The sequence below is a fragment of the Cervus canadensis genome, chromosome 8 (assembly GCF_019320065.1).
Source record: "Cervus canadensis isolate Bull #8, Minnesota chromosome 8, ASM1932006v1, whole genome shotgun sequence".
Lineage (NCBI taxonomy): Eukaryota > Metazoa > Chordata > Mammalia > Artiodactyla > Cervidae > Cervus > Cervus canadensis.
The window spans coordinates 2,070,870-2,098,812 of NC_057393.1; the positions used below are offsets into that span (position 1 = coordinate 2,070,870).

At 55.2% G+C, this 27,943-nt stretch overlaps 1 protein-coding gene across 1 annotated transcript in view; it reads left to right on the forward strand.

Moving 5' to 3' along the window:
* The window catches only part of TCERG1L (transcription elongation regulator 1 like), a 194,427-nt gene that overhangs the window by 117,289 nt on the left and 49,195 nt on the right, over positions 1 to 27,943 (forward strand). Inside the window, exons 5-7 of the mRNA XM_043476085.1 lie at positions 10,875 to 10,966; positions 14,736 to 14,824; positions 24,329 to 24,483. Of these exons, the coding sequence (XP_043332020.1) occupies positions 10,875 to 10,966; positions 14,736 to 14,824; positions 24,329 to 24,483 (336 nt within the window). The remainder of the gene's footprint in view (positions 1 to 10,874; positions 10,967 to 14,735; positions 14,825 to 24,328; positions 24,484 to 27,943) is intronic.

Sequence of the window (27,943 nt, forward strand, 5' to 3'; positions counted from 1 at the left end):
TCACCCAGGCAGCCCGGCCGCCCACCGCTCGCCTGGCTTCGCCTGCCGTTCTTTCCCCTCTGACCCCCTCCTGCCTCCTGCTACCTTGCAGCAGGGCCTTGCTTGCCACGTGCTTTGGGCCAAAAAATGAAGAAACAGTTGTGAGCCCTGGGGAGCTCTGCGGTCACCGGGTGCAGAAGCGAGAATGTGGGGACTGCTGAACCGTCGTCCGTCGCCTCTCTGCGGTCGGAACAGAACCGTCTGCTGGGGAATCGGGGTTTCCAGGTGCCCTCCATGGAAGGATCCTCCCTGATCAATAGCGTGACGACCCCACCGCCACGTGAGAACTGTTCCCATTGCCGGGAGGTGCTAGTGAGGTTCTACTCAGCGGCTGTGTGTTAGCGATCAGCAACCTTTCCATTAACCCCAAACCCCAATCAAGCCAAAATCTGTGCTCCTTGTTGAATGACCCCGGATTGGAAGACATTGCAGGGAGGCCCCGCCTCCCAGCCCTCCATGGCGGTCCTGTTGGGGGCGGGTGGGGGGGCTTTACTCGAACCTCCCAGGATCCCGGGGCTGGGCTCGCTCTGACTCCTGGCTGCTGTGAGGTTGGAGGGTGTCACCAGGCGGGGCGGGGGGGCACCTGGGGGACGGTGGCCGTGGGGCAGGGCAGAATGAGGGCCTCCCCGGTCACTCTGGACAGCAGAGTCTGAATGGGCATTGGAGTCCCATCTCTTGATTCTGCTCTTTAACTTGACAGAAGAAAGAGTGAGCGAGTGCGGAAACCAGACAGTCCACAGCGTTTGCACGAGGCGGATGCTGGTCCCCAGGGGGCAGGGAGGCTGCCCGAGCTGTGTCCTTCCCGGGAGCCCCCGGTGGCAGAGACCGCAGGTCTGGGGGGTGTCCACCCCCAGGTTCTCAATCAAGGCCAGTCCCCCAACGGCAAGGGGTCCTGTCCCCCAGGGTGGGGGAGCCCCGCCTGGAATCACACTCAGCCCTGAGGGGCCCTTTAGAGGAGCCCTCGGGAGTCCTGAGACACTCCTCAAACTGTCTGTCGATGTTCAGCTGACAGAACGAGAGCCAGTCACCCTCGGACCTCGTCATCCTTGTCTGAGACCACGTTGAGGGCCTCAGCCACGGGGCCTTTTCATTTCCTGCACCTGCATGGGAGACTCTCCCTAAGCTCCTGGGAGCATCACCTGGGCCATTGTCTTGTCTGAAATTCATCCTCCCATTAAAACAGGGAGGCTCAGTGTGCAGAGGCAGGAGGCAGCGTTCTCAGGGGCCCAGAGATGACCGAGGTCTACACCTGCCGGGGTGGCTGGGGGGCTTCCCGTTCGGCCATTTTGACTCCACTAAGTTGGACCCCTTCCCCTGTGACCTCAGGCCCCCGTGGGAGCCCCGGTTGTCAAAGCTCATGGAACACACGAGGCAGCTAGAAAAAGCCTCAGGACGAAAGAGTGGAAAGAGATTTAATAACTGCCCAGGGAGGTAGGGGCTGCTTAGATAAAAAACGGCAGCATGCCAGGTCGTGTTGTTGGAGGCAGAGATAAGTGGAAACAGACTGTAAACTGCAGCAGAGGGGCTCAGAGGCCACATGGCTACGGGCCGGGCATGCAGGCCTCGGTAGAAACGCGAAGGACTGCAGTGTGCCTCAGGAAGGGTCAGACCTCAGCGGAGACGGGAGGTGTTCGGGAGGGGCCGTACAGGGGCGTCGTGGGGAGTGCTGTCCTGGGACCCCTCCCTCCCGCCTTTCACCTGCCCACCCGCTGACCCCGGGCCCAAGCCCACTGCTCGGTGCCAGCCCCGGAGTGGCTGCTAGCGGCGGCCTCGGGAGGCTTGGATGCAGGGCACGGCACACCCCTGACCCTGACGTGGCTACAGCTGCCAGCGCCCAAGCAGGAGATGGTGCAGTGTCCTTGGAGTCAGAAGAGCGGAAATGATACACCTTAGGATGGTTTTCAAAGATGCAGCCACGTTTTTCTTTTTAATTAATTAATTTATTTTAATTGGAGGCTAATTGCTTGACAATATTGTGGCGGTTTCTGAAAGCGATGCATAGGATGAACAGTTTTTATAGCACAGATAACTTATTTTTGATGTCAGCTTTAGAAAAAGTCATGCCACTTTCTGCACATGTGTGTTTGTTTTTTTTTTCCCCATTCCTTCCTGGCATGTGTAGACCAGACAGTAAGCTAACTAAGAGGGTTTCTGTGTAATGAGTTTAACTTCTGTGACGGCTGAAAGATCATCCAAGCCGTCGTCTTGTGTGCGCGCGTGCGCCTGCGGCCTCTCGGGTGGATGGCGCCTGAGCCCTGTACCGGCTCCATCCTGGGGTGCCCGCAGGGACAGCCCCCCTGTGATGCCCGGGACCCCCGCGCGGGGGGGCGCACTCACTGCCGGGCGAGGTGCAGGGGTGGGCGGGTGCTTTCCTCCGTCTTTCAGCATCTGTAATTCCCCTGCTGCCTGGAAAGGTGGGCGTTGCTGAAGCAACTCAGGCTGGAACAGGGAAATGGATTTACGCTTTTCGGAAAAGGTTGAATGCTGCCCTCTTGCCACACGCTCTACCGGGGCCAGAGAGACCCTGAGGGACGGTTTGCAGCCTGCAGGGGCGTCTCTCTCTTCTCCCCCCTGCCACGCCCCCTCCCGCCCCTCCTCCATCTAGACCCAGCCGTCTCCTCCTCTCCTGGCCGCGTCTGCGGGGAGGTCCTAGCTGGCTCACCACATGTCTGATGAAGTGCACAGAAGATTTTTCATCTCTTACAGAAATCGTCTCATTTCATGCGTCCCTTTTGCCTCTGATATCCCCACTTAGGAATGGTGATCAGAACTTTGAGCATGTGTTTGAAACTGCACCTGTCCTTGGAGTCCCTGCAGCTCCTTCATCCATTCATCCACTGAACACACGTTTACTGATCTCAGCGGGGTGGACTGGGTGGCTGGCCCTCTAAAGCATCCCTGGACCACACTGTCCCAGGTGCCAGCTTCCTCTGGGCCTGCTCCCTGGGGTCTGCGCTGCCCAGGGACCTTGGGAGCAGCTCTCTGGGCTGGCACAGCGTGGAGCCAGTCTCCATCCCAGCCCTGACGCTCCCCCTGCGCCGGAAACCCACGTCCAGGTGAGGTAGGTGCTGCGCCCTTAAATGGGGCAGGAGTGCTCTGACCATCAGCATCCAACAGCTCACTGAGCCGCGGGCAGTTTCCCTCATCCCCGTTCTGACATGGCTCAGTCAGTCGGTCAGTTCACTTGCTCGGCCGTGTCCAACTCCTTGTGACCCCATGGACTGCAGCACCCCAGGCCTCCCTGTCCATCACCAACTCCCGAAGCTTGCTTACTCACATCCATCGAGTTGGTGATGCCATCATGTAACCTGGCTGCCCATGGTATAAAGCGGGCTGCCTCCACGAGAGCTCCGGGATGCCTCAGGCTCTAGGAATCCGGTGAGGATGACCCGTCCTGTCCACATCCTTCTGTCCAGTGGTGAGATCAGACCCCTGTTAAATCAGCCAGGCCAGCGGCAGGATCCAGAAGCTCTGGGCTGGGGTCCGGGCTGGGGCCCAGGGGGTGGAGACAGGCTCCGTGTGGTCTCTTTGCGGGAGAGGAAGCAGTCGGGTTCCAGGGGTGGGGCCACGTGGCAGTGTTGTGACCCTTTCTGTGGAGGAAGCCAAGTTCTCCTGAGAGTGTTTTAAAACCCTTTGTTCCTGCAAAGGGAAACCCAGGGTGTCACTAACGGGTTAGAAAATGAATTCTCTCTGCAGCTTGTCAACTCTGAGAAATCACCGCCTATGAAAAATGCAGGAGGACTCAGAAATGATTTGCCACTTACCTGAAAATGATCTTCAGTTACAGCAGAGGTGGGGGGCCTTGGCCAGCCTTTGCTGCGGGGCGGAGTGTCTGTGAGCATGAAGCGGCTTCCCACAGCCGCAGGCTGCATCCACTGACCTTGGGGGCCTCGGCTGTCTCCAGCGCCTGGGGTCCTGGCCTCAGGCTGCCCTGCTGGTCCCTGAGTGGTCTTGAGAGCATCACTCAGGGGCGCCTCTGCTGGCCCGTGTCTGCCCTTTACCCCCAGTTTTCTCCGGGCCGTCGGACAAAACTGACAAACCGTAGCCCCTGCCAGGACCTGTGTCCCAGGTACGTGGCTGGCGGTTTGCGCAGTGGCTGTGTCCTCAGGGAGGTGGTGAGATGCCCTCCTGTCTGCTGACCATGTTGGCGATGGGCGTCCCCAGCAGCGTCCACATGCCCAGCAGCTACGCTCCCAGGGCCCCTGGGATCTGACTCGCAGCCTCAGGTCTCCGGCTGTGTCAGCCTCTCTGTGGTGACCCCAATATGTGGGCCTGAGGAAAGGAACAGGAGGATGGGCTCCCCGGGACTCTGGCCTTGACCAGGTCTGCTCCCGGCCATGCTGACAGGCAGCCCAGAAGTCTGCCCTGGAAGACGGGGTCCCAGGAGTTCAGCCTCCGCCTCCTCCTTCCAGGGTCCGAGCCAGGAAAGCCTTGGGGCTCCCAAGGGGGCCGCTTGGAGAGACAAGGGGGCTGGAGGAGGTGCTCCCTCTGCCCGCCTGCAGCCCCCCCCCTCGCAGGGGCCAGCCCAGCACCCTGCGCGCCCCCACGGTGCTCCTGCCGGCCAGCTCTCAGTCTCTGCGTGTCTCTCCTGCCTCTGTGGGTTCCCCAGGGCCTGCAGCTCTTGCTAAGGTGCCACCTGGGCGGCAGTAAAGCTGGACTCTGGCCAGGTTCCCTGGGGCCGTGGTTTTTAGGGAGGAGGAGATCTGAGAGTCAGTGCCCCCGCCAGCCTCTCTGAGAACCACGCACAGCAGACCTGAGTGCGTCCCTTTTAGCTTCTTCCACATGAGTCACATCTCTTCCTTTATTTTACTATCACATTTTTCAAAGGAGTGCAATGCCTCTAAAATTGGCAAATAATTTTGGCCCTCCCCAGTGGTTTATTTTGCAACCTGGAAAACGGCTTCCCTTGTCTGAGTTACTTTGGTATAAAATGAGCTGATTGTTTCCACTTTGCTCAAGCATCACAGAAATTATTTTAAGACGATGGTTACAGGGAGACAGGATTCAAGATTAGAACACCATTCATTATTCTCCTTAAGACATTTCCCTGAGCGGGTGATGCACTGTTGATTCTCGGATGTGAGAACACTCGTGTAGAGAAGTGGGTTCTCTAGATTGTGGCAAACAAAAGCTGTGACACCAGGACTGCCGTCTGGTACCTCACATCCTACAGAGGCTTCTCCAGGGGTGGTGGTCACCTCTGTCTCCGAGCACAGCCCCCGCTGCAGGGACCAGTCTGTCGCTTCCAACCTCTGCAGGCAGAGGCCCGCATGCACGTGGGGTTTAGCGGTGGGGACAGGCTCTGTCAACCTGCCCACCGAGGCCCAAGTCTGCAACAACCAGGGAACTCAAGCCATCCTGGTGCCCCCTGCAACTTCACTGGCACCCCCAGGAAGTCACTGCCCGGGTACTGCAGTGCAGACCATCTGTAGATCAGGGGGCCCCTCTGCCTAAGGGAGATTCCCCACTGATTGCACATGGGTCAGAGGAGGCTGGTTCCCAGGGAACAACTGTCAGAAGTCACTCTTGGTTTTCAGGACAAAGAAGGTCAATTGTCTCCTTCGTTCTCCTCCTTGGGGTTAATCCACTTCCCTTCTCCCCAACAGGAAACCGAGTTCCCAGTTGGCATCTTCTGTTTCTTGTGGTATTCCACAGACAGCTCCAGATGTCCTGTTGACTTTCAGAATCCCAGAATCTGCCAGCAATGCAGGAGACGGGGGTTCCATCCCTGGGTCAGGAAGACTCCCCAGAGGAGGAAATGGCAACCCACTCCAGTATTTTTGCCTGGAGAATCCCATGGACAGAGGAGCCTGGTGGGCTACAGTCCATGGGGTCGCAAAGAGTCGGAGATAACTGAGTGACTCACACACACACACATTTGAGGAAATTGAGACCAAGAGAGGACAAAGTGTATTTGGATTAAAATGAGATTCAGGTTCAGAATCACCTTTCAAATTAGAAGACGCTGACATAGTTTCATGTATTTTTGATAAGTTAGACAGTTTTGACTTGTCTGCAGTGTTTCTTCATTTTAGTAATTAAGAAAGCAGTCTTTAAATGTTTAAAAGAATCCTCGTGCTTTATCCAGTAGAAGCAGCCTTGGCTGAAGTTCCAGTTATAGTCGCTGTCCGTTGCTGATATCTATCCGCCGTTTTTGGCCTGAGACCTGATACTAGGTTATGGCGGACACCTCTGAGTCCTTACGTCTCTGGTCCTCTAAGGGAACAGGTGGCTTCGAGGGGACTGCTGAGCAACAGGGGACGTGCTGGTGACCCCCGAGCTCAGGTGAGGGCACCGGGAGCCCGCCTGGCTCTTCCTTCAGGGAGGCGAGGTTGACCGATTGCTGAGCTGTCTTGCCCACGAGAAGGAGCGGACAAGCTACCGCCACTGTCCACCTTCCCAGGGCTATTGTGTATCCCCTGCCATCACCCTCATCAACTCCCACAGCATTTTTTTTCTTTATATTTCATCCTTTTTTAAAAAGGTCTTTTTTTCTGATCTTTGGGCCTAGCCATGTGGCATGTAAGACCTTAGGTCCCCAGGCAGGGATCACACTGGAGTCCCCTGCGTTGGAAAACAGAGTCTCAGCCACTGGACCGCCAGGGAGGTCCCCCTGCAGCGCGCTGAGGGGAGTCTCACTTCTCACCTTCTCCTCCCACTTGTCCCCGCCTGCAGCCAGGGCTGTGCTGGGCTCTGGACAAGGACTGACTGGGTGTGTCATGCTGGTTCTCATACAGGTGCCCTTTCTCCTTCCCGGCTTCCTTGCAACCTGCCCAGGCCTTCTTGTTGCCCAGCCCTGCCGGGAGGAAAAGCGAACTGCAGGCCGTCTGAGAGCTCTTCCAACCCCAGAGCTGGTCTGGATCAGTAGACCAACTGCCCCGAAGATAGGACCACCCTGCCTCCCTCACAGCGTGGAAATGTATCGTGGGCGCCCCTAAGCTGGTCAGGGTCTTATGACTTGCTGATTTCCCTCCATAAACTAGTTCTTTTTGACACCCTATGGGGTGTTTGATGGCGACCCCATGGGGTTTGTGCCGAAGTCAAAGCACGGGGCGGTGAAGCAGGTCAGAGGGAGCGGGGGTGGCCCTCGCGGAGCCGTTGCACCAGCCCTTCCAGGATGAACGGGGAGACGCAGGCTTTACAGGGGGCTCTGGGCCCCGGCCCAGCCATGCAGTGAGGGGTCTTTGGAGTGATGATCAGGACCATCTTCTCGAAGAAGCTGTCCTGTGACCAACAGGGCATGCAGCCCAAACGCTGGACTTGAGGAACCAGTTTCTTTATAGGAATCAAGTGTTCTCAGTTCAGTCGCTCAGTCATGTCTGACCCTTTGCGACCCCATGAATCGCAGCACGCCAGGCCTCCCTGTCCATCACCAACTCTCGGAGTTTACTCAAACGCACGTCCATCGAGTCAGTGATGCCATCCAGCCATCTCATCCTCTGTCGTCCCCTTCTCCTCCTGCCCCCAATCCCTCCAAGCATCAGGGTCTTTTCCAATGAGTCAGCTCTTCGCATCAGGTGGCCAAAGTACTGGAGTTTCAGCCTTAGCATCAGTCCTTCCAATGAACACCCAGGACTGATCTCCTTTAGGATGGACTGGTTGGATCTCCTTGCAGTCCAAGGGACTCTAAAGAGTCTTCTCCAACACCACAGTTCAAAAGCATCAAGTGTTTTCAATAAATGAAAAAAGAATGTTTTCTCAGGTAATGAGGGAACACACGTAAGCAAGACTGCTGTCGTTGAGAACAACATGACGAGCGCAGACGCTGCTATCAGCTTCCTTGCACGTTTTTTTACAGCGTGTATTATTGGCCCGAGATGAGAAGCTGCTCCTCATATTTCAGGGATACCTGATCGCTTTGTTTTCTGTCTGGAGTCCCCCCAGCCCCCCTCCCCCCTGCCGTCTGGGAAGGAACCCAGACCACATGCTTAGGGGTGAACAGCCATCTGCTCATTTCTGCACATGCCTCAGGCCCCGGTCCAGCAATTAGAAGTCGGAGCCCAGGCTGATAACCAGACCATTCCACCTCCTTGCAAGTTCAAGCTCTCCTCTTCCTTCCTGGGGCCTTGCTTGGGGTGGGGGGCTTGGGGAGCATTCAGCTTCTTCCTGTTCTCTGACCTCCTTCACAGAGCAGGAGTCGAGGGTCCCAGGTCCTTCGGGAGGCTCTGGGGAGGTTCTCCAGCCAAGATCTCCAGGGCAAGGCAGGGCGCCGTGTTCCCGCCTCCTTTTCTCAGGAGAGCTGCTCTGATGGGCTCTCCAGATGCTGCTTTCCACGGCCGTCTCCTTGGTGGTCCCCCTGGCACAGGCCCTTGCATGTTTCTGCCTGGTGTAGATACCTTTCCAAGGTCACCCGCATCCAGACGTCATTGCAACCCCCGTCCACCCACCCTGGGCTCCAACTCCCCACTCTGTTCCTTATCTGCAGCAGTGAGAACTGCTGGGTTCCAGGGCTGCCCCCCGGATACCTCCTGCAAACCCACCCCCGTCCCACACAGAGCTGGTGGCCAGCGGGATCAGGGCCTGAGCTGAAGCTGCCGGGGTTCCCTGACTCTCAACTGCATTATCTGTCAGCATCTGCAGGAGGCATGGGGCCAGGGCACTGAGAATCTACTGTTGACCCAGTGGAACTTTATGTCTCTTTCCACCCGCAGAGGAACACCTTGTTGCTGGGAGCTGCCGGGGGGTAGCGGTCTGGGGTCTGCATCCCTGAAGGGTCCCCAAGAGAAGAAGATGAGCAAGCAGGCATGGGAGGCAGTGTGGGCCGGGTGGCCATGCCGTGGGCATTGATGAGGCCTACGTTAACTCGGGCACGTGGTCCCACACACAGCATAACACATGGGGGACACAGCCGTGGGACTTTACAAAGAAACCCTCCCTTTTGGGAGGTCTGTTCTCTGGGCCACTCTCTTCTCTTCCTCTGATTTTCCAAGCAGAGCTTCGGTGTCACCCAGTTAGTGACCATCTTGTTATATCACCCCCTCTATCGGCTCCTCTGTCTTTTGCGGGCGGCGTGATCTGTTTCGCAGACACAGGAAGTGGGTGGGTCAGGACCGTCCCATCTGGAGCCAGCCTCCTGGCCCACACAGCCCTTCGCATCTCGACCAGAAGACGCCTTTGGCAGAGGGGCTCATTCTCACAGGTTCTGGAAGCTGCCCGGGAGCTCTGCTCATCACTGTGACGGGTGATAAAGTAAAGCCCCACAGCCCTCTAGGGCGGAGCGTGGTGTTAAATGTGGTCTGTTGACTCAGATTGGGTTTATGGTTCAGCGAAGAGCTGGGAGCTCCTTCCCCGAGTCTGGGGATGAAATGGCCCCGTAGGTGGTGTCTCCAGGCCCAAGGCAGGCCTCTGGGTGGTGGTCCCTGTGGCCTGGGAGGCGAGTGGTCGGCATTGGCCACCCTTGTGCGAATGGAGTGTGTGGTCTAGACTCCAGACACACTCGGTGTGGAGACGCGAGGGCAGCAGGAGGCCCACGAGGTCCAGGGGCCACGCTTGGTCTGTTTGCCCCCAGCCTGAGCTCAGGGCTCTCAAGCAGCCAGGACCAGCCAGCTGGCCCTGGGGCAGAGCCTGCAGGCCCAGGCACCCTTCAGAGCGACATCGCTGACAAGGGGCCTGGCTGTGCCCAGGGCCGCCTCTGTCCATCCGGCCCTGCCTGTGACAGACGGAGGCCAGGCCTCGAGGCTGGCTCCCGCCTGCTTTTGCCTTGTCCAGACGAAGCTCCTCTGTGTGGACTGGATATTTGGTCCTGGTCCAGAGTTGACCTGAGGGCCCCAAGGCACCTCTGAGATCAGCTGTTAGTGGAGTGTCTGCAGGGAGATGCTTCCACTCCCAGGGCTCTGGAGAGGCTGCCCCAGAGCCTGGACCCAGCTCTGCAGCCACTAGGGGGCGGGCATCAATGCCCACTGTGGTCACCACTGCTGGGCTCCATGCGGGAGCCAAGCCCAAGCATGCTCACGCACGCACATACACATATAAACACACACATGCACACACACGCACACATATGTACACATACATGCACACATGCACACACACACACTGATCCGTTATGTCCTTCCTTCCTCCGTCTTACTGGGCAGGAACCACCCCGGACCTCCCCAGACATGTTGCACAGATGGAACTCCAGGTCAAGCAACCCTTTCCCGACCCTTCCCAGGTCTTCTCGGTGGATGTATCTGTTTGTGAGGCTGGTTTGTGGTTGGGTGGCTTGGAGTTTCCCCTCATCCTTGGCCCTAACTGTGTGATTAACCTTGCCGCCCGTCACTGCCTACAGACGTCTGAGGCTACACGGCATGTTAGAATACGATGAAGCCGACCTGTTTTCATATCCAGCCTCAGGCTTTTGCCACGTTCCGTCAGGCAGTCACTGTCTGCACAGTGGAAGCACTGAGAAGGCTGCCCGTGGAACCAGAGCCTGGTCAGTGAGCGACGGACGATGGCAGTGAGGGTGTGACCCGCGTGGGCCCCACTCCTGCTCGGGATCGGGGACCAGGGTGGCCCATCATAGCCGCTGATAGTGCCTGCTGGCTCTGCCGCCCACGCTGGCCCCTGGTCCTTGTCGGAGCGGCCCGAGTCCCGTCCCTCGTGGCCAACACGGCCTGGCCCAGCGTGGTCAGTCACTGCATGGCCAGTGCTGCTGGGGTCGCCAGGCTGGACACGAAGCCCTGGCGGAGGCTCGGTCAGCACCATGTGGTCAGACAGCGAGGCTGGCACGGGCTGCCGCGGGACGCACTGTACGCGCCGGCACTTAGAATTCCCGAGGCTGCTCTTTGTCCGTCTTCGGTTTTACAAACTGATGTGTCAGGTGGATGTTAACGATGGTTGTTTTGGTTCCACAGACAAAAGCAGAGAGCGCAGCCGGGCGCCCTGCCCCCCAGCCCTGGTGCTACACGCAGAGAGGAAGAGCCCAGCGGGGGATGGAGAGGACAAGGTTGGTGGCTGTGAGATGCACAACTCCCACCCGGGGGCCCTGGGGGCCCACACACCCTTCCCCCCATTTCCCACCTGACTCTCAGCAGTGATGCTTTGCAGTCCCCTCTGTGGTACCGGGCCACTGCCAGGGGGACCGCTGCAGAACCCAGCAGAAGGGAGGGGCGTCTGGGAGCCAAGCAGGAGCAGCCTGGCCTTCCCATCTGTATCCAGTCCAGAGCCCACTGGCAGGCTCTGCTCAGAGGGGCTTGGGTGGTGACCCTGGATTCTCACGTGTGCTGTCCCCCTGTCTCAGAAGGCGTGTGCACACAGGCGGCCAGGCTGTGCAGTTGGACACCCCTTGGGCGAAGCTGTGATCTGCATTTGGTTTCACTGTTACAGGAAAACCAGTGCATGCTTGTGTTTTCTGAACACAGAATCTCAGGTCCTTCCCTATAAAGCAGCATTTTATAGATTGACTGAGAATATGTTGAGTGCATTTCCTTTCCCATGAATAACCAAGAAATCAACTTTTACTGCTGCCTTTGAAAGTCATAAATGGCACATAACATGCTCTGATCTATTAAATACACTGGTGGCCTCTGGTCTGATCCGTCAGACACCCTGGTGGCCTCTGGTCTGCCCCAGTGCTGTGTGAACATTCTCTCTTCCTATGCTGTTATCAGCCTTATCTCTACCTCGGCCTGCTAGGTCCCCGTTCCTGTGGTTGTCCTGCCTGTTCCCCATCAGCAACATCCCTGGGCACCCTCACCTGTGGTCCCCACCATCCTCTCCCTCATTAGTGCTGGGGCTAGATGGTGTCAGTGAATCACGAACGATAGTGCAAATTAGTCTCTTGCTTCCCGATGAAGGATTTCTCTCTTTGAGATGAACATCCATGCCAGAATTGCATCTTTATTAAACAGATCGTCTTTCTTCTGCTTTAACAACTTTCTTTATCTCTGCGCTCTATGCGTCTAATTCACTTTTATTACTTCAGTGAGGAGGGGAGTTTTATGCCATGATTAGCCATTTTTATCACCAACAGGAAATCATAGCCAGCGCGCCACACCAGAAGACGACCTTGGTAATTAGCGGTGGAGAATCCCAGCATCGCCAAATTTAAGTGTTAGTCTCTCTATCACAAATCATGTCCCATCGTATTTCCCTGAAAAAATTATCGGGGGAAATCTACTACTCACAGAGGCCCCTCATTGGGTTTCATTGTTCAATTAGCTTCGTAATGAAAATCTCCCCTCGTTTTCCTGATTGGATTAGTAATATAAACTCTGGTCTTAACATACCCGTGTATTTTTAACACAACTGTTTCTGAATACACTTTGTTATGTTCATTATTTATCCTGAACTTATTTTCCCATAGGAAACTAAGACTTTATACTATCCCAAAATTCCAGAAAAAACAATTGTTCGTGAACTTATGAATTAGGAATAATCATATAAATTGCAAATCGTTTATTCCATGTAATTACCTGTCACAATGAAAGAAGGGCACTGGGCAGACCCCAGTAAGATACCAGGATGGTCGAGTGTGAAAGAAACCACGCCTCAAGTCCTGGACCTCACGTGTCTAACCTTTAATGAATGGGGTTCCCAGCAGCCACGCTGGACCTGGTCCGCTGACCTTTGCATCCCAGGCCTCCCTGCTCATCCTCTGGCCGGCTCTGTTGACATTGGCTGTTCACTCCTGGTGACGAGGGTCCTGCTAGGGCGTGGGCAGGAGGAGGTCTCACTTCATTGCCTGCGATTTTACTGTAGCTTCAAGTGACTTATTTGGGGTTTATCTCACCCGTATAGATTGACCCTGGTGATCTTTTAACTTTATATTTGAATCTTTCCTCTCGGTGCTCTCAGAACCCAGCCCTTTCCTCGCTAACAACTCTGTTCGAAAGGAAGCTGGGAGGTGAGAATGAGCTGTGGTCCCAGTGTGGCCCTCGGGGGCCCCTGGACAAGCGTCTGGGCTTTTGGTGCAATGGCCCTGTCCTTGCGCGGCCGCCCACCAGCGGTGCCCCACAGGGCACGGGGCGTGGGCGTCCTGGTGTTTGATCATCCCACAGCCGGCTAACCCTGTCCTTACCTACACTGCCTCATGAAGCGCTGACACTGATGGTGGTAGAAAAAGATTCTCAGCTTTCAGGATGACATTTAACTTTTTCTAAATGAATCTAGAGCTTTAATTGCCCAACAGACATGCGTTTGGGTGGACTCTGGGAATTGGTGATGGACAGGGAGGCCTGGTGTGCTGCGGTTCATGGGGTGGCAGAGTCGGACACGACTGAGCGACTGGACTGAACTGAACTTAACGTTCTCAGCTCAGAACCTGGTTGCTGTTTGGAATAATGTACTAGGATTTTGTAATCTTACTGATTTTTCGAGAGAAAGGAAACGAGGTCCTTATTATATTATTCTAAATTTGAGATTAAAATAATGAAAACAGGCGGTAGAAAGAAAGACATGTTTCCTTGCCACTAGAGTTTATTGTGCTCCCTAGAGCACCCTTGTCACTAGAGTTTATTGTGGTTTCAGTTTTCTCTTGGAGCTGCTCAAGGTTTGAGATAGCACTGACTTCTTAAAAAATTTTCTCATGGTAATTTTTCATTTCCACCTTAGAAGTTTGGTCCTGTTTCCTTTTGCTTAAGGGCTTCCCTGGTGGCTCAGATGGTAAATAATCTGCCTGCAATGTGGGGGACCCGGGTTCAATCCATGGGTGGGGTAGATCCCCTGGAGAAGGGAATGACTACCTGCTCCAGTATTCTTGCCTGGAGAGTCCCATGGACAGAGGAGCCTGGCGGGCTGCAGTCCACGGGGTCACAAAGAGCTGGACATAACTGAGCAACTAACAATTTCACTTTTCACTTTCCCTTGTTTAACAAAATTCAGTGTCTCTTGTATATCCGCACGTCTAGGTAAGTCAGTCTGACTCTTGGGTTCACGTTTATGTTGGTGTTATAATTGTCTATGGTTTTTAATCTCAGAAAAGCTTTTATTTCTGTCCAGATTCTATCCATAATAAACAATGGTCAGGTGTCCTAGCTTCCTAGCTGTAGTTTTGTTTTTTTTTTTAACTTTAGGAAATCTTCATTTTCTTCTAGGGGATATCATGCTCAGACATTCTTATTTTCTACATGAAGACAGAGTCGGTACTTTTCAGACCCGACTGTGTATCACGGTCAGCTACACCATGTGAAACAGGCCATGAACTCTGCCCCCAGGTGGATACTCCAGAAATCGAGGGGCGGGGGGCATCCTTGGAGTGACAGGACACTGCAAGGACACGGGCTTGTCCCTTCCCCTGCCTGCCAGGGCCGGGCCGGGCCGGGCCAGCCCCGCCTCCCGGGGCCCTCGCTGCTCGGAGGGCTTCCGCCGCTGGAGGCTGGGCTCGCTGACACCGTAAGTCCAGACCCTCAGTCAGCCTGTTTCCAGAGACGAGTACTGGGGGGCTTCTGCCCCGGGCGCCGGGCCGTTCAGAAGGGCTTTCTCAGCTGCTCTGCCCATGTCTGTCTCTGCAGAAGCAGGCAACCAAGCCAATTCGGGATAATTACAGGGAGGCCCTCGTCTACACGTCAGTTGTGCCATGAATTCTTAAAGTCTCACGTGACCACCACCCCCCCCACCAGGCCCGCGCCCTGGCTCTGCTGAGCCGGTCATTACCTAAGAGCCGCTATGGGCAGATCTGTCTGCAGGAGACTAGTTAGTCTTTACTTGGTTGCCTCTAATTGGAGAGGAGTGTTTCAATTTGTTTTAAAGTGCTTTCCTGCTCTCTCTATTCACAGGAGCCTCCGTCGATCCTGGTGACCAGCGAGGACAGTGCGCCCAAAGGCACGAGGCCCGTGGCATCCACCCCGGTGCCGGGATCCCCCTGGTAAGACACCCCGAGCCTGGGGGCTGGGGAGACAGCCCTCTGACCCAGGCTGGTCTCCCCCAGAGAGAAATGCATGCCCTGTGGGTAATGCTGTTTTACACAAAGCAATTTGCAGCTCCTGGCGGGTAGAGTTCCACACCGTTGTCACCATCTGCCAAAAGAAAAATAGCACTTAAGTGATAAGTTATCCTGCTCCAATACATTTGCAAATATGCAGTAAAGTAGGAAGGCCATGGCGTATTGATCTGAGAAAGGCCGTGTCTGGAGAGACGGCGGCACGCCTTGCACTTCAAAGGCCTTTCCGTGGACTCCAGGAGAAGCGTAACCGAGGAGCTGTTAATTAAAGACGTGCCCGCTCTCTGTGGCTGCCCTGTGAGGATTCCCGTTCTCTGAGCCTCCGCACTCAAAGCGCCCTCCACGAGGGAGCCTCCGACTCTGGCTTTCAAAAATGTCCTTTTATAATGGAATAATTTAGAAGCAGAAAAAAAAGGTTATTATAGTAAAATTAGTTTTAAAGCCTGCAGATTAGACTGCAGGATACGGTTGGGAGGAACAGCTAATTTAGAAAAAAGGAACAGAGCCACTTAACGTGCCATCGAGGTAGGAACGGCAGCCGACCGCGGTCCCTGGGTGTGGCGTCTGCCCTGTCTGATGTCCTGAGTGGATCCCAGCATCTGTCCTGCCCTGGCCCCCCGCGTACCGCGGGAAACCCTGCTCTCTGCTGGACAGACGGGGCCCCGCCCCTTCTCTGCTCAGCGGTTGGTGTCACGGGCACCCAAGGGCCTCCCACCCTTCAGCTCTAGTGCTTGGTGAGCCGGCGATGCCTCACAGGTCCAGGGCCCCCGACAGTGACGCCTAACAACGCAGTGTTTCCGGTGCCGAGAGAGTCCTGCCGTTCAAGTCGGGTCTGACGCCAGCTCCTGGGTTAGCACAGACCCCACGGGCTGAGGCCCGAGTCCCAGCCCCCTGCGCCTGTACGTCTCCCCAGCTGATTGCAAGTCCTGGGTTCCCACAACCTCCCTTCGGGTTTGAAACTTTGCTAGGGCGACTCACAGGACTTAGGAGAGCAAGTCACTTGTGATGAATTCTGTCTTACACAGAGCACAGTCCAGGGACAGCCGGATGGCAGAGAGGCACGGGCGGGCTGCGGGGCAGGGGTCTCCGGGCCCCACGCCCTCCTGGGGCTGCCACCCCCCAGGACATCAGCGAGGGCAGCACACTGCGGCCCTCTGAACCCAGAGGAAGCTCCCCGAATGCTTTGTTACTAGGCCTGTCCTCCCCTGGAGGGTGGGCGTGGGGCCAGAAAGCCAGCCCTCTGATCACGGGGCAGGTCTTTCTGGGACCAGCCCCCACCCTCCATGGTCACGCATGGAGGCGCATCAGTCACCCTGTCGTCAGCCTGAACTCACGTGAGGTCGGGATGCTCCTTATGAGTAAGAAAGATGCCCCCGTCGCTCAGCTGATTCCAAGGGTTTTAGGAGCTTGGTGCCGGGAACTGAATGGGGGAAGGAACCGATTCAAACTATTACTTTGTTTGTGATGCCACAGATGCTGTCCGGGGTCTTCTAGAACCAAACTCGCTCGTGTGTGTTTCTAAGGCACACGCACTTAACTGAAAATCATATGAGCGGTTGCGGTCAATTCAGCGAGGCGTGTGACCCTGTCCCTGAGTACTCGATGCTGCCCCAGGGGTTATAATTGTGTAGGAGACCTGGCCTTGACCCTAGAGACCTCTAACTGTGGAGGCTGCAGTTTCAACCTCTCGGTAATGCTGTGTTCCAGGGCAGAATGCTCCGTGGGATCCTGGGGTCACGGCGTCCTCAGGGGCCGCTCCCGCACGCCGCGGGTCCTCGGTCTGGAGGAATCGCTGATCAGCCCTCCAGCCTGAGTGGCGGCCGTGCAGGGCACTGTCCTCTCTCGGGGAAGGGGGCGGCGGGGTTGCAGGAGGCACCACGCCTGGAGCTTTCCGAGGGGGCAGCTGAACCTGGGCATTTTTCTCACTTCTGATCCCCTCTTTCCGAGCCTCCCTGACCCAGTGCCACCTGAGCGAGGCTGCCTGGCCTCCCCGAGCATTCCAGGGTGAAGCATACCGGCGTTCAAACACCCCCACACCTGGGAGATTGGGTCTGCGTGCTCCCTGAAAAGTGCAGAAGGGACCAGGAGCTTGTGGGGTGCGGGTCCAGGGGTGCGGGGGCAGCGCCAGCCTTAGCTTCTTCTGTGGCCTCCCCCTTCCCAATCGGGGCGGCTGCATGCGGCGTGGTCTGACGTGTGCTTAACCCATGGAAACTCGGGGACAGCACACCCCAGGATGACGGCGGTCGGCCTCCGGGAAGGGCTCCTCTGGCCTGGGGGCCGCGCCTGCTGCACCCACTGAGCTCAGACCACCCACCGCCCCCTGTCCCCGGGCTGGGCCAGTCGTCAGCCCAAGCCCCGGGGCACCCAGGTTCTCAGGAAGCAAAGAGGTCCTCCAGGGGTGGGGGAGGCCAGGCCGCCAGTCCCTCCTCGTGTGTCCCCGCCGGCCACTCTCCCACAGGCCAGGACGCTCACGGTTCCCCACGCGTGTGAGAGCTCACCCAGACGAAGAACGCGTGGGCGCCTGCTGCCGTCAGCCCTCAGAGAAGCAGGGACCCGTGGTGGGGTGTCCTCCTGGCATGAGGCAGGGAGACGGGGGCAGGGGACTGGGTCTGTGAGATGTGAGCCCAAGGACCCCGCAGGCCCCCGGGTGCTGTCGGAAGCTGGGGTGACCCAAGGCGTGGGCAGGGCTGCCCAGGAGCCGTGACGCGTGCGCCACGTCAGTGTCCGCTTGCCACGGCCGCGTGCTGAGCACCTCTCACGTCTCAGATCTGCCTGTTCTCCCCTGGACGGGCGGCCTCTCCGCGGAGGCCCCCGCTGGCCCAGCCCCAGGCCTGCTCCTGCAGGGCCCTCCGCCCTGGCCCTCATTAGGCCGGGCAGGGGAGCCGGTGCTCGGGGGTCCCTGCGGTGAGAAGCCCCTGCTGTGTGGAAGCTGGACTCTGACGGATGTGACCGCGGAGTAGGTGGCACCGTGACTGTCTGAGAAGGCAAGTGCCCCTGGACAGCCCGGCCCGTGGTCCAGATGGAGTTGCCCCGAAGGTGTTTGCTTCACTTCCTGCCCACGGGAGGCTTAATCTCACATCAGAGCTCGCTGAGAACCCCAGAAGCTCCGTGCAGAATGAGGCCACAACCAGATACGCATTTCTGAGCATAAACCACCATTTCCCAGGAGGAGGAGGGGACAGCTGTTTCCACCCTCTTTCCCCTGAATCTTCGTGTCTGTGGGCCCCATTGCCTCACCCGACCTGCCCCGTGGAGCTGGAGCTGTTCAGACCTCCCAGGTCAGCCCCTTCCCGGGGACAAAGGTGGGCAGGAGGGGGAAGGGGGCAGAGAACAGAGGACACAGAGGTGCTGCCTTCTGGGTTCAGAGGCCTCAGCCCTGCCGCTGTGACCCAGGGCACACGGGGTCCACCCTGCAGGCGGGACTCTGCTCCTGGGACAGCGCCCTCGGGGACAAGGGACCCGGGTGTGTCTTCCTGTGTGCGGGAGGGGCCAGAGGCACGGAGCCCTCCCTTGCTGGGCTGAGCTGGACGCTTGGAGAGAGAAGTGGAAATATCTTCCCTCTTGCAGAGCCGTGAACGCTGGAGTGTGCTATATGAAGGCGATGGGGGGATTATTTTGTACAGTAAGCCAGCAGTCCCCATTTCCACTTGCTAAAACGGGTCTTCGTGCACTCGGGCTGCTAAATGTGGATGTTTTGTACCAGACTTAACTAACTCTGGCATGCTAATTGTACCCTCTGGGATTTGGGGACAGTTAAAGAGGAGAGGGAACATGGCAGCCATCCAGAAATTATACATTGTGATTAAGCCAGAGGAATGTATATGTATTGCTTAAAGTGTGCATAAACGACACATGAAATTAATTCTGCATCGTGCAGCTGGCTCGGTCCGGTGGAGACCAAGCGTGACCAGTGGACAGATTTCTCCCAGGGAGTCACGTTTGTTTACCTGCTGCCAGCTCGTCCCTTCAGTCCCACGGGCGTCCCTGCGGCACGGGAAGGGGGCTCTTTGCATTCTGGATGTGGGCGTGCGTGTGACTACTTGTCACTCCCGTCTCCGGGGTAATAATCCCCCATTAAGTCTCTAATTGGCTCCGCTCGCCCGTCACTGGAGAGGCTGCCTGGTGGTGGCTGTGGGGGTTGGGGCTGCTCCCCGCACGGCGGTCCAGGCGCTGGGTCTCTCCGAGAGGAGGGTGTGGCATGATGATCCGTCTACGCAGCTCCCGGTGCTGACGGAATCAGCGCGTCCTGCGGGCAGCCCACCTACAGCATGGACCCGTCCCGCATCTGGGGAGAAGCAAGTCAATTCCGGTCGATGTGAAGCTTCTTTCTTAACAGCCGGGCTTGGAGCCAGAGTGGAAGGAGCCCAGGTGCTCAGTGGGATGATGACCTGAATCTGACTGGGGCCTCCCATCAGGGGGACCATTTGGAGTCCACGTATCTTTGCGTCTGAGTGTATCCCCTTCTCGGGAAGGATAGCCGCGCAGGTGTGCGGCCTGCCCTCAGCCAGCGTCCAGGGAGGTGACGGCTGTCAGCAGCTACCAGGGCTTGAGGCTGAAACCCCTCCACTCTTTGCCCACCAGGAGCACGGCTCAGGGCCCCCCCACCCCACCAGGGGCTGCAACAGCTTCACTCACCTGCTTCCAGCTGCTTCTTATTCCCCAGGTGCCCCCGCTCACATGTCAACCAGAACCTTCTCAGGCCCTGCAGACCCCCAGCTCTGGGACCCCAGGACACCTCCCAGAGCCAGTGGGAAGGCTGGGGTTGGCTGAGGCTAGCCTCACATAGCATTTGAGGTGCTGGCTGGGGGCTACCTCTGCACCCCTTCTGCGCCAAAGGGTGCATGGCCCCCTCCCTGCCTCTGTAACCAAGGCTGCTGGGTCCTCGGTAATTCTGGCTGAAGTGTCCCGTCCCCTGGGTGTGGATGCACACGCCCCAGACTTTCCCATGTGGGCAGATTCTTGTTGACCCACTTTCTCAGGGAACTCATCACTTGCTGTTAGAAACTCTTGGAAGTTTAGACTCTACTCCGTCTTTCCTCCCCTTTAGGGTCTGTCCTGAGTCAGGGTCCCCAGAAGCGCACTTTGGACAGCGCTCCCAGTGCCTAGAGTTACTGAGGAGTGGTTTCAAGGCAGAGGAAGGTGGGGTGGGGAGGGGAAGGGGGAGTAGCGCTGTGCTAAGAGGTTGTGGTCTCAGCAGGAGGCCAGTCACCTCACCGTGGATTTGCCCCATGCCCTGACCCCAGCGGGCTGCTAGGGGAGGTGATCCCAGGGCGGCGTGATCTCCAGGTGCAGTAGTGACCTGCTGAGCACAGCTACCCAGAGCCCAGGACGGACTAGCTCAGGGGCCGGGGACGGTGTGCCTGCCCGTAAGGTGATCCATACGGAAGGACGTTGACGTGACCATGCCTGGGGTTCTGGACCAAACTGGAAAATTAACAGAAAAGAACAGAAGATAGAATAAACGTTAGAAGGGACTTAAGAAATCATCTGGGACTAGACCTACATTCACCAATCTGCTTTTATAAATGAGGATGCTGAGTCCACAGCAGTGAGTCCACTGCTTGAGGTGCTGAGATGCACAGAGGCAGAGCCATCCTGAAAGGCAGGGCTCCACGGCCCTGGTCTCCTAAGTGCCCCCGGTCACTCTAGAGGAGGGAACAGACCAGTCAGCCATGGGGCTGAGACCACTGGGGGTGGGGCGGCGATGCCCAGATCACTGGTGTGCATGTGTGTGTGTGCACACGTGTGTGTGCATGTGTGTGTGAATGCACAACTGTATATGCTTGTGTGTGAATGCATGTGTGTGCACACAAGAGTGTATTCAGGTGTGTAAATGCATGTGTGTGTGCACACATGTGAGGGTGTGCACGTGCATTTATGCACAAGTGTGTATGTATGTGTGTGTGAATGTGTGTGCACACACAAGTATGTACGCATGTGTGAATGCATGTGTATACATGTGTGCACACACAAGTGTATATGCATGTGTGTCAATGCATGTGTGTGGATGTACACATATGAGTGTGTGCATGTGCATTTATGCACAAGTGAGTATGCATGTGTGTGTGAATGCATGTGTGTGCATGCACACATGTGCGAGTGTGTGTGTGTGCGTGTGTGGGTGGAGGGGTGCTGGGCACAGGATGACTTTCTGCCAGAAGAGCCATACCTGTCAGGTGTGTCCGCTGTAGAGGTTCATTGTCCCACAGGTGTCGTCAGGAGTCCCAGGGGTCACACAGCAGCTCTTAAATTTTTAAGTAGATAGGGATGCAAGGAATCAAAGATACATCTAGACTTTCCCACTCAGGCCAAGTGCAGTAAAACATAGGGAAAAGATATCATCCCAACTGTCACAAACTAAGCTACTTGCTGCCAGGAGCTTTGGTCTTGGAGCTATTTTTCCAGCTGCAGCTTGGTCAAAGAAGGCTTTGGAAGCTTGTGTGTGGGCAGGTGACCAGCCATCTGCATGCTCCAGACAAGCCTGATGGATTTCCTCCATGTGGGAGGGTGCCCAGGACTGGTCTTCACCCTCTACACTGTTGTGGGTCTGCTGGCTTCTTACTTGACATCGCCTGCATTCTGATGTAGCTGAAGCTGCAAACAGCCTACATTCACACCAGGCAAACCTCCCCCCACCCCACCCCGTGGTCCCCAGATAACCCAGGTGGGCTACTTGTGGTGCTAAGAACATGTGCCGAGTGTTGCCGGAAGCACAGCCCCCAGACCCAGCAGGAGGGACTTCGTCACCCTCCGGAGTGTCTGAGAGGGAAGGGGCTGTGCTCCCTGCAGGGTTTATGGTCCCTGCTGGCCCAGAATTCTGTGCAAGAACTCACGCAGTGGCAGAATTGTACATAATGTACAGAATAGCATAATTACCTGCAGCTTTGTACACAGTTAAAAGCTTCTTAAGCCAGGCAACTTCCTCCAGGCTGCGAGAGGTCGCTTGTCCCCTGTCCAGGCCCGCTTGGGGGCAGCGGGCAGACTCGTCCATCGGGCAGGGACCTTGTCCAGCTTGCCGGTCCTGCCCCTCAGGTCGGATGACGGTCTATCCCGTCATCTAGTCTCTAGTAAAGGCTGATCCTCAGGTTTGCCTCAATTTTCCCACAGTGATGGACATGTTAGAATAACACAACTGTCCATTGCAGGCCCCACCTCACAGATGACGGAATGGAAATCACTGAGGGTGAGGGCAGCTCTCAAGGTCACCTGAAGGTCAAGGGCGTGCCTAGAGCTGGAGGGTGCATCCACTGAGAAGGCAGGTCATGGCCTTCTACCTGGATGACCAGGCCAGTAGGGGCCAATACAGTGTGGGGGTCTAGGTCACTGCTGGCCAGATGCAGACCCTGATGCTGGCACCCAGGATGAGGAGGGGTCAAGGGTGAGGTCTATTGGTCATCAACCTGTGGAAACTCACATATCACAGCTCTGGAGGTCAGAATCCAACCCATGTCCCACGGGGCTGAATCCAGGTGCGGAGGAGGCGACTGGTTCCCTCCCGAGGCTCAGGGGAGACTCTGCTCGAGACTCTCTAGCTTCTAGAGTCATCGGCATCCACAGCCCCTTCCTCCAACATCAAGGCCAGAGTGGAGCATCCTCTGGTCTGTCTCCACCCACCGCCCCCCGTGTGTGTCTGTCTGTCTGTCTTCTGCTTCCATCCTCCCATCCCCTTCTGTGACTCTGACTCCCCAGCCTCCCTCTTCCTCTTATGAGGACTCTTCTGATGACACTGATCTGCCTGGACAGTCCAGCCTCCTCCCTCCATCTCAAGACAGGAACTTAATCACACCTGAAAGGTCTCTTTTGCCCTGTAAGGTAATATTCATAGGTTCTTGGGAGTGGGATGTAGACCTCTTTGGGGTCGTTATTTGGCTCACCACTCCCATGAACCTGGCCTGGCTGTGGAGTAAATCAGACAGACCATCTAAAGGTCATTTCTATGAAAGGACCTGGTCTGCAGAATTTCAGAACAGGAGGCTCAACCCCTGAGCCGAGCCTTCTGTCTGGCCCATGGGAAGTGGCCGGCTGGTCTGAGCACAGAGGCTCAAGGGTGGGAGTGATTTTCTCTGTGGGAAGCAGATTGGTATGTGCTGCCTGGATCCAGAGAAAGGGCAGATGACCAGGTGTGTCTGATGGTAAGGTAGGAGCTGGTGTTTGGGAGGCCAGGCAGTGCCCAGGAGTGTCCCCAATCCCTCAAGAAATCAATGACCAGAGGGTTTCAGTCCACGAGAATTAGTCCTGCTCATTCCTGAAGCTTCTGAGGGGCCTGGGGAGAGTCCTGGTGCTTCCAGGGCCCTCAGAAGTCACTGTAGGAAGCTGAGATCCCGGGAGGGGAGAGGCCTAGCCGAAGAGGAACCTTCTGGAAGGCCCAGACCAGAGGCAGGACCGAGCTCATTTCTCTGCACTATCACGAGACTGGTCACAGGACACAGCCTGAGGCCACTCCGGTGACCTTGACCGGCCGTGTTGTTGGGACGCACTGAGGCCAGGTCTGAATTCCTGTGTGCGTTCCCACGTTGCAGACTCACTCCGTGGGAAGGGAGCTCTTCTTTTCCTTTGTTTTTCTTTTCTTCACTATTTTTCCTTTGCAATCTTTCCTTCTCTCTGATAACCTTTCACAGAGATGAGGTCTTAAAATTGCGTATTATTCCTTTTGGAGACTTTAGTTTCCTACATGTGAAAATGAAAAGCTAATTCTTTGCTCTTCTGAGAACAAAGCAGGACGCCAGGGCTGAGGTTGCTAATTCCAGCAGCCGGTTTGCTGGCTCTCAGCTGGGCAGGGATGGGCTGTGGCCTCCGTGTGGCTCCATGGACCCAGCTGCTCAGTCAGTGTCCAATCGGGGAAGTTTACCGGGAACCAAGGTCTGTGTTACCTGGTCCTTGGACCCAGAGCCAGAGTGGGAATCCAACTGAAAGGAGAGCTGGCCTTCGGGAAGAGCTCAGACCTCCTGGGACCCAGTTAAGCCGCTCACTTCTCTGAACTTTGCTGTCCTTACCAGTGAAAGGAAGGTCAGGCTGCTGTCTGCCTGTGAATCAAATGAGAGAATGTATGAGAAACATCTGAGAATTACCCTGAAAAGCCAGACATTGCTATTATTATTCATACTTTGTGAAAATATTACTTTTGTGAATGTGTGGATTTCAGCCCCAAAGGGCTTTTTGGGTTTGTGTGCACGCCTACACTAACCTGTCTGCAAATGCAGGAAGCACGAGTCTCGGGTTTGATCCTTGGGTCAGGAAATTCCCCTGGAGGAGGGCATGGCGACCCACTCCTCTTCTTGCCTGGAGAATTCCATGGACAGAGGAGCCTGGCGGGCTACAGGCCATGGGATCGCAGAGAATCAGACATGACTGATCGACTTAGGACACACACTATGGTCTTTTGATGCTTGCCTTTGAGGGAGACTAAGAGAGGTTTCTTGATTTGCACAGGTGTGTGGTCTGGACAGGAGATGACCGAGTTTTCTTCTTCAACCCGACGATGCAGTTGTCCGTCTGGGAGAAGCCGATGGACTTGAGGAACCGCGGGGACCTCAACAGGATCATCGAAGACCCTCCCCACAAGCGCAAGCTGGAGGCAGCAGCAAGTAACTAAGAGACGGGGGGCCCTGGGCACCCACTTTTAGGGGAGTCTAGGCTATACATTCCCTGAGCGTGAGAGGAAAGCACAATTCTCCTGGTTATGCTGGCAGTTGATTTCGAAGGACCTGTGTTCCCTGTTTCAGAATTTAGTCATTAAGTTTTTATGGCACTTTCTGCAGAAACATTGATCCTTCCACGGGATCGGCTCTGGCTTTTTCTTTGCATCACATAAAGTTACAAACCCAGAGAAGGTTATCCTTCAGCCACTGGGAGCTTCCTTTCCAGTTCAGATATTAGCCTACATTTAACCTTTTCTCTTATTTTTAAAAAGTTGTTTTCTATTATCAAATTAATGGGTATTGGTTAAGCATTTTAGAAAATGCAAAGCAGTCTCACCATGTAAACTCATCCGTGGTGATCACTTTGATGTACTAGTTTTGTTGCTGGCCAAAATCTTGGCCTTCTCTGCCCACCGAAGCCAAGTGAAAAATACAGAGAGAGAGAGAGTTTGGAGGAAATACAAAGGTGGCTTTAATTCTCAACTGGCTGAGAGGGGAAAACAGCACGCTCACGCCTCCAGAACTGTTTCCCGCTCCAGGGGGAATCTTGTTGTTCAGTCTCTCAGTCGTGTCCAATTCTTTGTGACCCCATGGACTGTAGCATTCCAGGCTTCCCTGTCTTTCAATATCTCCTGAAGTTTGCTCAAACTCATGTCCACTGAGTTGATGATGCCATCACCCATCTCATCCTCTGTCGTCCCCTTCTCCTTCTGCTCTCAATCTTTCCCAGCATCAGTCTTTTCCAATGAGTCAGCCCTTTGCATCATGAGGAGTCTAGGGCCTTATATAAGATGAGGGCTCACAGTCAGGAGTCAGTGATGAGGAACAAAGCTGTTAGGATCTTGATTTCTTCCTCTTGCATTGTTTCAAAGAGAGTCACAGGCTGGTGTCAGCAACCCAGCAATTGAGTCTGTCAGTTCCCTGGCTCTGCAGCCTGCTTTCTGATATGTAACTACAAGGGGAAGGGTGTTGTGAAGGCAAACCCCAGATACAGGATGTATTTAGCCTAGAGTCAAAGGAAATAGGTGTGAAGTATAGCTCCTGCAGGGTTAAGGGGCAGAAAAGCAAACTTAGTTATAGACTTGCAGAGTTAAACGCAGTTAAAGTAAAAAAAAAAAAAAAAAAACTAGAATGTTCTGGCCTACTCACTTTTCTCTTTATCTTCTTTATTCTCAGGAAAAGTCAAAGTCTTTAAGTCCTGTCCCAACTCTTTGAAACCCCATGAACTGTGGCCTGTCAGGCTCCTCTATCCATGAAATTCTCCAGGCCAGAATTCTGGAATAGGTAGCCATTCTCTTCTCCAGGGGACCTTCCCGACCCAAGGTCGAGCCCAGGTCTCCCACATTGCAGCTGGATTCTTTAGTCTGAGTCACAAGGGAAGTTAAAGAAAAAAAAAAAACTCATTCCTTTTTTTTTTAACTTTTTACTGCAACAGTTTCTTTGCTTTTTTCCCCCATCATTTCATTTTTGCTCCAGATGTTGTATGAATGCCCCTTGAGACTACATGTCATAATTGGTAACACGGAACCTTCTCCATCATGCACCCATTCCAGATCTTTGTAGGAAGTCCATTCACTCTGTTTGAAGGGTGCTTGAATTCACCTGAAGTGCATGTGGAGAAGGGAAAAGATCCTTCCCAGCTGCAGAGGAATCCAATGCGTGACAGAGAGATAGCTGTTCACAAGTTGCCCCAGCAAATCTCGTTTTCCCGAGTCAGAGCAGAACACTTTCATGCGTTCAGAAAGGATCCCTCCAATTAGGTCTTACACATTTTTTATCAGCTGTGTTGGGAAAGGTGCAGGCCCTGAGCACGTGGGTTGAAATAGTCTTGGCTTCACTGAGATCTTGAGATCAGGGTTTTCCCTGACTGACCCACAGAGCTTGGTTGAAAGGCCAGGAAATGGAATCTTGACCCTTGGAATGAGTGTTTGCTTTAGCTTTGGAGTGGTTTACTAGGCTTGCAGTATTTTTGAGTCCATCTCAAGTGATGCTAACACAGATAACAGAGATCAGCCTATACTTTTAGCTGGATCCAGAAGCATTTGAATGGAACTTTAGGAGAAAGAGTCTTAAAAGCTTCCTCAACATTTTGATCAGTGCTAAGGGACATGGACAGATTGCTCTTGCAAAGCTGGTAGCAGTCTGCTAAGATGGAGTGATTGATGCCGATAACACTGGCAACTGAAAAAGTACCCCCCACCTAAAAGTTGAGAGTTAAGTCTTATTCAGCAGAAATTTTTAGGACTTCAAGCCGAGGAGACAGCATCTCAAGTGACCTTGAGAGGCGTGTTCTGAGCAGGCCAGGGAGGAGCCAGGTTACATAGATGTTTTACAGTGAAGGTCAGGTAGTCTGAACACCGAAAGAGTGTTGTTAACTGCTCCTCAGCTTGTCTGGGTTTTCACACCCTGAGTCCCCCTGGGGCTTACTGTGGGGAGCGGCTGTAGGCTGACGGCTGCTACGTCCTGGGTGTTCTCGTGGGTACTCTCCTTCCCGAGTGCCCTCGGGCTCCCCGGCTCACACTGGAGGGCTGCCGTCACTGGTGACTGTGGCATCCGTGTTTACTGGTGTGGCAGGGAGTGTTCTCACTACATTCTCCTCCCTCCAGAGCATCAGCTCGAGTCAGCTGATTCTGAGAAAGGAATGTTCTAGGTGCACACCTCAGTTTTTAACACTGTTCTCAGGGACAGTGAGAACTGGGCGCGTGATTTTGCTTCCTCCTTTGACTGAGGCATCCATTATCTAAAAAGATGCTTTGCATGCTGAATGAAGGCTTGAACCAAAACCCCTCACACACAGACACCCGGCTTCCAACATCCTCACTCTGGAACAGGAGAGACCATCACCTCCTGTGGGGTGGTGTCCCGAGAACTGCCAACCCCTGGAGGACATTCAGGTGCAGTTTGTCACAATGATACTTATTTGCAAACATGTAGAAGCAAACAATATAGGCAGTCCCCTCGCTCCTTTCTGCTGCTTGCATTCTCAGAGATAATTGGGTGCTATTTCTTTTTTTTTCTCCCAAGGTCTGGCAGGGATGAGAAAGGATGGAGCTCATTAGCAGTCAGGACACAGTTGTTCACCTGTTTTTCTGCTCTGGACCAAGTCGAGCCAGGGCTACGAGAGCAGAGAAGGGTGAGCAGGGTCCTCCCCCACCCCGAGCCCTCTGCCCTTTGCAGGCTTCTGAGGTGGAGGACAGTGTTAGAAGATTAACAAGCATGTTAGAAAAGTGAAGAGTTTACTTGAGCAAAAATCGATTCTGATCCCGAAGCCCCAAACCGGAAGAGTCTGGAGCCTGGGAAGGCTGGCCTGGTGCAGGCGCAGAGGCAGAGGAGGGCAATCAGCTACCAGGCTCCAGGGAGGCCCACCTCCTCCCCAGCTGGTCCAGCTCAGCGTCCCCACTGACCA